Consider the following 13,510-nt stretch of genomic DNA (forward strand, 5'->3'; position numbering starts at 1 on the left):
CCCCTCTATCCACTAAAGCTTTTACATTTTCTGCAGACAGAATAGAGGAGCTCAGTGTCTAAGAGCCACTGAGGAAAGGACAAAGGGCAGAGGTGGGCACCACTGCCAAACACACACACTTATGTAAACGCCACTGACCCAGGTTCAAGTTCAGGATGCTCCCGGTGGTGGCGGTGGAGGTCTTGTCAGGTTTCGTCATGATGGGCGTTGGCGCTTGTGGAGAGAAGGGCTTCGGGCTGCCGGACAAGCTCCCTGCTTGCCCCGTCTTGGTGGAGGCTGGAGACGCTGGAAAAGTGTATCACGGTTAGAAGCTGGTTTTACACATTAGCAAACCAATAAAGCCACACCAGGTTCAGGGTTGAGAACGGGAGAGAAGGGACAAGGTGTTTCATTCCACAAGCACTGTTCTGCATCCTGGAGAGGACCCAGGACTGGTAAGATGGGTGGCCATGAACTGCCAACAAAGGGCTTTCACCTAGCATGGGCTACTGGGCTGGGGACTCTAAGTTGAAAGGCTAAGCTGCCACTGAAATTGCCTTAGCCCATTCACAGGTTTAACGCATGAGCAAACTCCTCATGCTGTGTGCACAGGTGGGAGGCAGGCTGGCATGTGTGGCAGCCATCGGTGAGAGTTTGAGGGAGCTGTTCACACAGCCTGCCCCATCTGCCTCTGACCAGCCCTGGGGAGGTCCAGACGCTGGCTCAAGTTTCTCAGGGTACAGAGAAACAAACTGGACATCAGGTGGAGGGAGAATTGGTATTGCCAAATTATCTTCTTTCTCAGTGAGGGTCAGACTCCTCCAAGGACAGACCATGTTCCCACGCCTGAGGTGTTCAAATCTAACTTAAAACAACTGGCCAAACAAGGAGAACAAAGACCAAAAGCACTTAGCGGGGCTAAGGGCTTCTTAAGGACCCACCCGATCTTGACATTAACCCTCACACACAGTTACATATTTTTCGAGACCACCCAGCATCGCTTCTGAGCCCTGACAAGACAGCACCTGGCCAATTGGCCTGAAGTGAGGAGATGTTGTAGAGATCTGGTCCTGACAGGAAGTCACAAATGGCACAAGAGGGCAGGAAGCAAGGCACCAGCAGAGACTAAAAATGGAGGCTTGCTGTGGTGCAGTTCTGAAATCCCAGTAGCTGGTCCAGGAAGATCAGTTCAAGGCGATCCTCAGCTACATGGCAGGTTGCCAGCCAGCCCTGCTGGCAGACCCAGTCTGAAGAAGAAAGCTGCTGCAGTGGGCTGGGTAGGTATGACTCTGGTTCTGCATTATCTATGGGGGTAGGGTGGGGTGGTGGTGAGCACAGGCACCCACTCAGCCCATAAGGTTTGGCTCCCTCAGAACCAGAGAGATGGGAAGCCTGGGGAGCAAACCTGCATCTCAGTAAGTGCCTAAGTGCCGGATCCACGCTCAATCCCTGAGCGAACCCTTCATTCCTGTGATTTTAGCTACAGGAAAAGGCTCAAGACTAGAGAGACCTGGACTCAAAGGTGGACACTTTTGGTTCAAATCCAAGCCCCTACTGATCATCTGGGAGTTAGGTGCCTCTGTCTGTGGCTCCCCTGGGAAGAGGGACACAGCCTGACGAGGCCAACAAAAGCCCCTACCCCCATCGGGCTACAGTGAGGCTGACTGAGCAGTCAGCACTGGGCATCCAGGAAGTCAGTATGAGTTCTTGCTGTCGCTGACTTTGCTGACTTCCCGTTTTATTACTAGGCATTCCTCTCCATGGAGACCAGTGGTCCTCAGTCCTTGTGCCACCCTCACCAGTACATACTGGGTAACACACAATTCATTCAAGTAGCCATGACCAGGGACGTGGGCAGAAGCAGCAGGTATCTAATGCCACGGAAGTCACAAGTTATGAAATAAGCCACAAGGGACAGGAAAATCCCCACTATGAGGAATTATCTGGGGACAGCAGAGGTGGCTCGGTGACTATAAATGGTTACTGTTCCTAAGAGGACCAGGATTTGGGTGCCCCGCACCCACATGGCAGATCACGACCATTTCTGATTCTAGTTGCAGGGGAACTAATGCTCTCCTGGTCTCTGCAGGCCTTATTTGCACACCGTGCATAGACATACATGTAAGCAAGCACTAATACACACAAAAATGTTTTGGTTTTTTGCTGAAGCATAGTGTGGCCCTGGCTATGCTGGAACTCACTCTATAGACCAGATTGGCTTCGGACTCAGAGCTCTACCTGCCTCTGCCTTCTGAGTACTGGGATTAAAGGTGTGCGCCATCACAGCCCAGTTCACACGAAATTTAAAAACATCTGCCTCTAACTCTAGTTCTGGGGACTCTGACATCCTCTTCTGACTCCCACGGGTAATGCATGCATGCATGTGGTGTACGCATCAACTTACATACATGCACTCAGATGTCTGTGTGCATAAGCACTTTTAAAGTAAGCCTTAAACATTAGAAAGAAGGAGTTAGTGTCTGGCCTCAAATGTTGCTCCTGACTTGAGAAGCATCTGAATCATGGAGCAAACAGGGAAAGCCTTTCCCTCCTCTAGAATTGGAGCTGGGACAGCAATCAGACACATGGCCACTAGGCCAGCGCACAACAAATTTGAGATTTGGTAAATATTAAATCTATTTTACCATAGGGACTAGCAGTCTGCCTGGCCTACTAGCCAGGTAGGCAGTCTTCCCTTCCCCTGGGGCTGTTGCCAGGGTGATCATTGTTACTGCCACAGGACAGCAACAAACAGAAGCCAGACAAAGTGCTTGCTGTGTGCAGAAGTGAGAATAAGCGAGCCATGTGTACACCTGTGTTTGTGCAGAAAGGGCACGTGTGCACATTTGCATGCACATGTGTGGTGACTTTATGTACTCCCTACAGTTTGCTTGTTTCAGTTTTGAGGCAGGGCCTCTCCTCAGTCTGGAACACCCCCAGAGCAGACTAGGCTGGCTGGTGGGGAGCCCGAGGGACCCGGTGGCCTCCTGCCTACCACTGGGGTTACAAGCAAACACACACCACCACACCTCAAATTCTTACATGGCTTCCAAGCAGTGAATCAGGTCCCCATGCCCACAAGAAAAGCCCTTTATTGAGACATCAAGCCCCAAATGAGGCATCTTTAAGCAGAATCGCTACTACAAGAACATTTTAAATAATTCATTCACTGCTGTTTGTGGTAGCTTAAAAAAGATTCAGGGCAAGGACCGCCCCTGGGGATAGAAACCAAGGCTTCTCTAGCTGTGCACTCAGTAATAAACAAAGAGGTAATAGCAGGACTCTGCTTGGGCCTTTAGAGAGATGAGGAGGTCCAAGCATGAAGGGCAACAGAAGCCCAAACAAAACAAAGGTTCAACAGCGCACAGAGCAACCCAGTGCGCCATGGTTCCTCTAAGCTCAAGTTTAAAAACTAAAAACGCAGGCTAACTATGACTCAGTTGAGTTAAGACAGTTGCCATCAGTTAGGACCTGAGGTGCCTTCTGGGAGCCACATGATGGAGAGGACTGGTTCTCATAGGTTTGTATTCCGACGACGCCACATGGACCAATGACAAATTCACACAATTCAGGCACACACAATGGATCAAAGCATGGTGAAAAAAATTCAGGTCAGCTGTGGTGGCACTCTGATGGCAGACTCTGTGAGTTCAAATCTAGCCTAGGGTTGTGGAGGCGACTCAGCAGTTGACAGCACCTGCTTGCTGCTCTTGCAGAGGGCCCAGGCCTGCTTTCCCAGCACCCACATGGTAGCTCACAGCCATCCGTAACTCCAGTTCTAGAGGACCCTGACGCCTTGCTCTGGCCTCTGCAGGCAAAACAGCGTGCATAGGCGCAGGCAAAACACCCAGACTCATTAAAATAAATAAATCTTGAATTATTTTAAAGCCAACCTGGGGTTTATCGTGAGTTCCAGGCCAGTCAGGGCTACAGAGTGAGGCCTCCCTGTTGCTGCCTCAAAAAACAATAAATGAGTGAACCCCAAACAGAGCCACAGCTGCACACAGCCCAGGACTCCACTCCCCCTCTGATTAAAAAGAAAAGGGTGAGGCTATTGCTTGCCAATTTTTGTGTGTATTTGTCATGATGTGTGCACATGTGTATTTGTCACAGTATTTTATCACAACCACAGAAGCATGCTAGAAGACAGGACACACACGATAAAAAGTCATTACATAAAAAGGCTGGACAGTTGGCAATGAAGTGTTTGTGTGAAGCTTCTCCTGCTGTAGCAGCAACTGGGCTTTTAACAAAACACAAACCAGCCATGCTAGCCCAGGCCTCCAATCAAAGGTCACCTGGGGTCACCACCAGGATGGCTCAGCGGGTAAAGGCACTTCCCGGCAAGCCTGATGACTTGAGTTTAATACATGCTGGTGAGAAATGACTCCAGCAAGATGTCCTCTGACCTCCACACTAATGCAGAAGTGTGCATACACGCACACACACATCCCAAGTGCAACTGCCACCCGTGGAGGTGTGTCTCACCGGCACACCAGAGCACACACTCAGAGCAGGTCAAGATGACGCAGGATCTTTGCTGTCCCTCGACCCCATCGCCTGTCAATCAGTCTGTTCCCTTCATGACTGGGTAAGTGCCTGAGGTTCAACTTAATGGCATGCCGTGTAACTCCTCAGGAGAGCTGGCCATGGGAGGGAGGGTTAGTTAGTGACTTAGTATTTGTCATGGACAGCCATTTTATGACAACTATTGATTTCACAATAAAGTGGAGTCTGTGGAAACCTTTTCATGTCTCCCTGACTGCAACCCCCACGGTGGGAAGCACCATTAGCTCAGGAGGGTCTGTGGGCTCAGGACGGTGCCATAATACACTTAGCATTCTCGGCGGGGTCTCTAGGAAACAGTTAGCAAACGCTGAAGGCTGATGAAACCCGCCTGCCCAAGTGGCCCATGGTGGGGTGGGGTGGGGGTTTCGAAACCACTTTGTGAAAGGCAGGGGGAATCCAGGGCTGTGGCAGCTACAGGCTCCCTGTGGAATAGAGGACAGCTTGGAAGCTGAATCTGCTCGTGGGGGTAATGGACAAAGGATGAGTCTTCTAAAGAAAATTACAGTCTTGGGGCCAGTGAGATGGCACAGTCATTGAACCTGATGGCCTGGGTTCGATCCCCTAGAACACACAGGGTAGAGGCAGAGTCCTGACCTCCCCAAGCTGTTCTCTGACCTTCATGCACACACGCGCGCACGCACACACACATACACACAGAGGCTTCACAGTTTTAATCCAAGCACCAGGGAGACAGACAGGCAGATCTCTGTGAGTTTAAGAACAGTGACACCCAGTTACAAAAAAGAGACAGAATGAGGCTCTAAATTCTCATACGTACACATAAAGGGCACTCTGAAGTCTGAAAGCCGCCTACACGTTTTTTCTACTTTAGAGCATGGGAACATTTATGACATTTTGGAGGGACCCCAGCCTGATCCCGACTGTGCTATCCCTGACTATGGTGGTGGGCGTCTGAATGAATATACCCATCCTCCTCTCCCTGCACTGACATCACGCTGACAGCAGAGGGCGGGAGGGAGCAGGAGGAGGAAGCCGGTAGGCTTCAGGGTCTGACTGTGAGGATCCGCCACGTGACAGAGTCCCTTCTGATCCTTGTCGTCTACAGGGAAAGCTGGCAAACCAGAACCTCTGAGCCTCTGGGCCCAATCTGTTCCTTGTCCCTGTGTGGCCTGCTATTTAAGAAGGGGTGGGACACAAAAAATTTCAACGGTTCTTTTCTGTATAGAGTGTTTTTCTTGCATCTGTCTGTGCCCCACGTGCATGCCCAAGGTCAGATGAGGGCGTCAAATCCCAATCCCCTGGAACTGGAGTTATAGATGGTCAGGAGCCATGTGGGTGAGGGGAATTAAGTTCCCTGCAAGAGCAGCCGGCGCTCCTAACCACTGAGCTGTCTCTCCAGCCCCACTCTAGTTCTTAGAGCATGCACTTAAGAAGAAATTCAAGCTTCAGTACCCACTAGCCAACACCAGTTACGCTTTATTGAAACTCGGCTATTAATGTCCAGAACTGCAGCCATGACCAAAATACAGAACTGCCCCCTGCGTGTCTACTGTGGGCACTCGGTAAGGGATACTAATTTGTGAGAGTAAGATAATCTGATGTCACCCCCTTCTCTCTTTGTTGGGGGTTTGGTTTTTTGTTGTTTTTTTAGTGGTTTTGAGACAAGAGCTCATGAAGTCAAGGCAGCCCTCGGGCTCCTAATCCCCCTGCCCCTACCTCCCAAATGCTGGGGTTACCACACTGGCCCCTGCTCTCACCGCAGCTCCTTCTATGGCCACCTTACGGGATTAGCAAGTGTCAAGCATGGTGGGGGGGTGGGGGTGGGGAGTAGGTTGTGTATTTTTAGAATAGGGACTTTGAAGTCTAAGTTCTCGTCTTTAAAAAAAAATTGCCAGTGAACAAGGAATTTTTGCCGCAAAGCTCGACGCCACGGTCCCACCCAAGGGAAGACAGACACTAAATTAAAACAGCACAACCATTCTCATATTCCTATAAAAACTCTATTTTTTTTTTTTTTTGAAGTTCGGAACAAGAGAGCGAGGGGGAGCTTGCACAGGGACACACTTTTATTTTATGACGTGCTCACTTCAAGCAGGTTTTAATGGGCAGCTCGGTGAGGTGCACCTGTCATCCCAGCACACGGAAGACGGAGCAGGAGGATCCTCCTGACCAAACCAGTCTGGGCCATCACTTAAGTCACCCCTTCATTGCATCTCTTCTCAGATCCTTGGAGACGGCACATTAGAGATCACCAGGAAACATAACTCCAGTCAACACTGCCCTGGTCACTGCTCTTGTCCTACTGTGGGTTCTGACTCATTCTGTTCCCAACCGAGCCTACACACAGCAGGGCCTCCGTGTGTAGCCAGTAACGGTTGCCATGGTAAAGGTGAGGAGACTAAGGCATAATAAACACATTAAATATGTTCCCCAAAGCCACATGGGCTGAGTGGGACTCCTACAATTATAGACAGTGACCTTGAAGGAGGTCTGGTAACTGGGCGGGGGACCCATTTTGACCTTGATTTGCTTAACATCTAAGTTAAGCCTAACACAGAGGTATCAAAAACTAAACTTTCAACTACAGCGTAGTCACAGGGCACTGTTCTGAAGAGCCAAGAGGCTCTGACATTGGACGAAAGCCCCTCAGGGTTTGTGGCCAGTTCCACCCACGTCTAAGAATGGCCGCCGCTGGCCTTCGGATACAGCCCTCATCTCTGGGGTCTGGCGGTGCCTGCCTGCTTGCACCTACGGTTGAGGCATCCAAGGACGCCAGAATGCACCAAGCGGCCTCCTACCCAACTCTCCCAACTGGGGCTGACCTGTGCTCTTATCAAGGAAGTCCATGGACTCTTCGCTTGCGCTGAAGTGGCTGGATGGGGCCTTCTTCTCGGGGTCCTGCTCCACATCGGAGCCCGTGTGCACAGAGGAGTTCGTGCTGGTGGGGGAGCGAGGCATGTCGGACAGGGAGATCCTGCGGCCCGCGCCCCCGCTCAGAAGGGGCTTGCTCAGAATGATCTTGGGGGACGCCGTCATGTCAAAATTGAGCTTCACCTTCTCCTGTTTGTCTGTCTTGGCAGTGCCGGCGCTGGGATTGCTGGGATCCAGCAGCATTTGGTACTGGCTATTGGGGGTGTAGGGCGTCCTGAACGGGGAGTAATTAAAAACCCCGAACTTCTTCCGTATGTTCTCCACGTAAACTTCCATCTCCTGCATGGCGCTGTTGAAGATACTCTTAGTCTTTTTCACAGAAAAGGGGATTTCTTTTGACATGAGGTAGCAATTATTGACTGGAACCCAGGCTCTAGGATGGCAAGAGAGAGAGAAAGAGAGAGAGACACTCTGAGTCAGCGTCAGTCATTTCCGAGGTAGTTTACTTTTTTTTTTCTTTTTTAATTTTCTTAATGCAAATCAAATTAGCCTGGTGGGTGCCTGCCAAGATTCTTAAATATGGGGCCTCCCTTTTTTTAAATAATTGACTTGTTTTGAATGGTTAATGAATGATCCACTTCACAGAGGTATTCAGGATAGAACACACACGAACAACAAAATTCAGCCAGAGATGTGAGCGGGTTCCACACACTCAGCCATCTTAATCGCCCAGAAACAAATGGACGGCTCAGCAGGGGAAGCCGGCTCAGCAGGGGAAGCCACAGCTGCCAAGCCTGGAGACCTGCGCTGGCAAAGCCAACGTGGAGAGAGCCACCTCCCTCAGGTTGTCCCTGGGCCCCCACACATGCGCAGTGGCACTCACATGCGTGTGCAGGCATGAGCGCGCACGTGTGCACGAACACACACACACACACACACACACACACACACACACACAGATGAGTAACTAAATGAATATAAATGGCAGAAGTAAATACAATGGTAATTCCTTCAGTTCCCTGCTCTTTCAGGGTGAGGAAAAGAGTCCCAGTCCTCCACGACACATCTGAGGAGGGGTGTGTTTCCTGGATCTCGCTGGGCAGCACATGCAGGCGAACACTTCAGTCGTACTCGAGACAGAATCTCACTATGTTGTCTAGGTTGGCCTGCAACTCAGGGTGCTCCTGCATCAGCCTCCTCACTGTCTGGACACACGTGGCAACATTTGAGAGGGTAACCACCCGGAAAACTCTTGATACTAAGTAGACTTTGGCTCTGGGGTGCACGCTCTCCACAGACCTTGCTACTTCGGGGAAGGCCTGTCCTTCTCCATCGACCCCCACACCCCAGGACGTTTTGCAGAGACCCAGAAACCAAAAGCAACAGTGGTGCCTTTTCCAGTACCGGCAACCTGCATGACCCCGGGAACGACTGAGAACACCCCCAGCACCACTCCTGTGGAGAAGGGACACCAGAACACCTTGCTCATTGTGCACTCCCGACTCTACGGCCTCAACTTAGTTCCTAACTTTTCTATGGAGACGTTTAAGGGTTCCTGGACCTCAAACCAAAGCCTGGCATGAGTCCATGGGATGTGGGAGGGGTGGGGGAGAGAATAATCTTGCTTCGATAAGAGAACCATCTGCCCAGCTATGTCCAAAGTGCCTACTTAGGCTGCCCAGTCTTCCTGGTCTTTGAAGACAAACAGTGGGTTTCAGCTACAGCATTTTGCACCGTGTCACCAGTGCGCACTGAATTCCTACATCTGAAGAAGAAATGGCCCACAGGAAAGGAGGTCTGTGCAGAGGCCGAGTTCAGCATGAAACCTGGCTGCAAGGAGAACCCCTAAGCACACAGCTGATCTCGGGGTGCTATAAGTGAGCAGCTCCCCTCCTTGTGTGTGCTAGGGACAGCCTTCTGCGGGGACTTGAAGACCCTTATATCCAGACAGGTGGACCCCACCAAAGCTGAGCAGAAACCAAATACCTACCAGAGACAGGGCTCTGGGCTAGGTAAGGAAGAGGCCAGAGTCACTCGGGTCCCCAGCCAGCAAATGACCACAGCTGTGCGTCAGCACCAAGAGCCTCCCCTCAGCCAAGGGCCACAGGCTCAAGGCCCTTGACCCACTCTAGGCTGGTATAGTTTCAAGGTCCTAACTGTCCAGCCAGCCCTTGGTTCCCAAGTCATTTAAGGGGCCTCAGTAAGAATAAGCACTGTGTCCTCAAAAGGGAATGAGATATTTGTTGACACAGAAAGCCTGAGGGAGGGGCCGCAGCGGCCATGTGCCCAGGCTCTCCCCGGAGGGATGCTGGGCAAAGCATTATATTCCGGGGCCCAGTTTTCTCAGCAGTTAGACTGAAGTGAAGGCAGTTCCTTCAGAGGGTGACAGCATGTCTGTAAAGGAGGCTGAGGCAGGAGGTCACCAGCTCAAGTCTAGGCAGCCTGGCTACTCCATGAGACCTGCTCACTCACACAGTCGGCACAAGATGGCTAACAGGTACTTACTTTCCTTGGCACAAGATGGCTAACAGGTACTTACTTTCCTTAAGCATAAGAGTGCTTATATTTTTAGATAAGGGCACATATATCTAAAACCGAGAAAATAATCCCTTAAAGAGGGAGCCTGCCAAGCCTCCCATGACCTCTGCTAAAGCTTCCATGGATTTATTCTCAGGCTGATCAACCTGATGATCTAAGTTGGCAGTTCTGGGATGTTTCTTAGCCTGAGCTAGCTCACTACCACATGCCCACACTTCCCCTCTGGTGCCAACCACTGAAGAGTCTGTTCTCTGTCTCTCATGGGCCCCTACATCAGCAGTTTCACCACATCTTAGCGAAGCAGGCTGCAAATGAGCCCACCTGGGTTGACCTTAAGACTGTCTAGGGCCGGGGTTGGGGATTTAGCTCAGTGGTAGAGCACTTGCCTAGCAACCGCAAGGCCCTGGGTTCGGTCCCCAGCTCCAAAAAAAAGGAAAGAAAAAAAAAAAAAAAAAAGACCGTCTAGGGCCAGGTGTGGTAGCGCACACCTTTGATCCTGGCCCAGGGTGGGCAGCCGCAGGTGGATCTCTGAGAGTTTGAGGCTAGCCTGGTCTATGTAGGGAGTTCCAGAACAGTAAGGGCTACAACAGAGAGACCCTGTTTCAAACAAAAGTCCACCATAGCTAAGGCTATACAGAAAAACTAACAAACAAACAAACAAAAAAACAACAAAAACAAAAATGAGGAAACAAAAACAAAAGCACCACCAACCAAAAACCCTGTCTAGGGAGAGCTGGGCTCACCCAGAACCAAAGCATTTCCCTGGGGAGAATGTGCACAACTTTTCCCAGGGATCGGAATACCTTGGCCCTCCAAAGTGTTGATCTCATGGTACCTTGGACTATTTATACATCTAAATGTGTACATAGGGCCACCTTGCTCAAAGGAAACCCACCTCAGAGCAAAAAGAATCCACTGAGGATTTGGAGAAAGCAATGTTTATGGGGCCTGCATGTCCCCAAGGCAACCTTCAGGGGTAGGCAGGGTGGTCACAGAAGAAGGAGCAGAATTCTGAGCTCCTGGGTCAGGGTCCATTTGGTAAACGGGGACATCTATTGTGCCACACCCTAACGTATGCCCCAGTAGGTAAATGCACACAGAGGGCCGCCCCACAGGAGAATTTTAACCCGTTAAAATGGTGGACACCTCAAGTGCTCTCTGAGGAGACACGTCTAAGGCACAGCCAGCGGACAGCCCCTCCTGCTCTAAAAGCAGAAAGCAAATTCTTAACTTGCCTCTCCTTGGAGCACCCAGTTCAAACCACTAATTACAGCACAGCCTGTCCAGAGCCTCTGCCCCTCCCTCTAGCTAGGTCCACCACTGTCTTCACACCAAGCATTTCCTACAGATGGGAGGCAGGGAAACTTGCTCACTCAGACAAGTGTCTGCCTGCTTGCTCCACTGCATCGTGGGGAAAAAGCCTGCGGGAGCACATTCCTTTAACTGAAGGAATGCTGAAATTCAGGATGAATTCCACCAGGACAGAGAGGGGAATGCTGGGAGAGCTGGCAGGAGAGCTCACATGCTAGAGGGCTTGCCTAGCTTGCAGGAAGCCTGGGTTCCACCCCAACAACAGACTACCAGGTGTCCAGGTGTATGTCCTCGACTCCAGTGCAAGGTCACCTTCTAATATAAAACAAGTTGGGACCGGCTATGGCTACATGAGCCAGCCCCTCCCACCCCCACCCCACCCCTGCAAAGGGGGTGGTGTGTGAAAAAAATCAAACTATGATGGCCCCACCAAAGCCAATGCTGCCTCAAGGACCTGCCACCTGTTCTGACAGGGGAACTGCTGGGATTTCTGTAAGAAACTCCATCTCTTTAATATTGAGGGGTTTTGGTTTTTTTTTTTTTTTCTTTAATTCATAAGGCAAGCACACACTTTCACAGCAAGCAAGCGAGCACACTAATTCGGATGCGGATTAGCAGTAAAAAAAAAATCTATTTTCTGTGTGGTACGACTTTATCTCCTATGCCTTCACACATCCTCTCAAGATGCTGGGGTGGGGCACACGCCCAAGGAATCTTTGCTTCCTTTAGCCATAAGGGAACTTGCAGGAAGCAAACATGTTAAGCGGCGTCTCCGACGACCTGTTGTTCACAGGCAGACGGGGCGCCAAAGGCAAAGGGAGTTGCTCTTAGCTGGAAAAGACTCCATAGTTCCATTCGGTCTGTTCAGGAAGGAACCGGGAGACTGGGAGGAGGGTTCACGTCTGTCAAAACATCATCCCCCCACCCCTGTCATTTCCCACTTTAGAGACACAGAGAGCGGGTGGGGGAGGGGCTCCTTTGAATGCTAAGAGCATCGTTGAGGGGCAATCTGGGAAACTCAGGTCCCCGAAAGCATTACTTTTAAAAGCAATCTGCCCTGAGGTTTAATTTACTCCGGGAAACAAAATGAGTAACTACACATCAAACAGTGCGTCGTGACTGACAGAACCATGGAGGCAAGAACGAGCTTCCTTCCTAACACACCTGAAGCACCTGGTTGGAGCCTCCCCTCACCCAGCTTGGCAGAGGACAAGAAAACACTGTGCAATAGCAAGGTCACAGGTTGTTAAGGCAACACATATGAAAACGACAGCCACGGTCACTAGGTAGGATTCGCTTTTAAAAACAACACAGTCCCCTCCACCTCCGTTACCCTTTGATGTCATTACCCAAGGTCCCACTTGCAGCCCATTTCAAAGCTCCCACCTGTCATGTTGTCCAAAGAAACGGGCATCAACCTGTCCGTCTTTGTCCCTCAGAGCTTTCGCTGGCCAGAATGGGAATCCTTTAAGTTTTGCCCAGACCAAAGGGTGCGGATTGCTCTGGAAGAAGAACAAAATGCAGGGTGGACGTTACATTTGGCAGCAAGGCACACATTAAAGTCTGAAAGATAATCTGAACGCAGGGAGGCAGGAAGGACACAGCCTGTGCTGATTCATTAGGCCTCTGTCAACTTGACACAAGCTAGGGTCATGGGGAAGAGGGAACCTCAGGAAAGAAAAGGCCTCTCTGTCAGACAGGCCTATAGACAGATCTGTGGGGCATTTCCTTGATTGACGACTGCTGTGGGTGGGTCTAAGACACTGGTGGGCGTGTGGTCCCGAGGTGTATTACAAAGCAAGTGGCACAGGCTTTGGGGAGCAAGAAGGTGAGCGAGCAGCTCTCCCCCAGGGCTTCTGGTCCTGTCATAACTTAACGTCCTTGGATGAGGGACTATATAAGCTAGAAGGTGAAATAAACCCTTTCCTCCGCAGGCTACTGCTGGCCTCGCTGTTTATCACAGTAATTAGAAGGCAAAACAGGACATAAGCCACGCATGGAAAGAAGACAGCTGCAAGCAAGGTGTTCCCGGGCAGGTGTGCAGCCTGGACACAGCCGACATGTGGCTTAAAACTGAAAGAGCGAATCAGGCTTAGGGCTTGGGTGACCAGGAAAATTCATGTCTTTAGGCACCACAGAAACAGCCAACACCCACTTCGTCCTAAGTTTGTACAAAACGTGGAGACTCCCTCACCCTACACCATGACACTGAACTCTGTAAAAGAGTGGTTCTCAACCTGTGGGTCTACGCCCACATAATACTAATGGGGAACACAGACCT

The 13,510-nt window shown here is 50.7% G+C and overlaps 1 protein-coding gene across 30 annotated transcripts in view; it reads right to left on the minus strand.

Annotated features, from left to right (window-relative positions):
* The window catches only part of Zmynd8 (zinc finger, MYND-type containing 8), a 113,221-nt gene that overhangs the window by 33,132 nt on the left and 66,579 nt on the right, over positions 1-13,510 (minus strand). For 29 of the 30 annotated variants that reach the window (XM_063283406.1, XM_063283402.1, XM_006235571.5 and 26 more), the window contains 3 exons: positions 12,616-12,731; positions 7,332-7,813; positions 139-285 (listed from right to left, as the gene is read on the minus strand). In XM_063283406.1, the coding sequence (XP_063139476.1) occupies positions 139-285; positions 7,332-7,813; positions 12,616-12,731 (745 nt within the window). Of the gene's footprint in view, positions 1-138; positions 286-6,490; positions 7,814-12,615; positions 12,732-13,510 lie in introns of those variants that run through there. The other variant, XM_063283410.1, reaches the window with a different exon arrangement.

The sequence above is a fragment of the Rattus norvegicus genome, chromosome 3 (assembly GCF_036323735.1).
Source record: "Rattus norvegicus strain BN/NHsdMcwi chromosome 3, GRCr8, whole genome shotgun sequence".
In the NCBI taxonomy this organism is placed as follows: domain Eukaryota; kingdom Metazoa; phylum Chordata; class Mammalia; order Rodentia; family Muridae; genus Rattus; species Rattus norvegicus.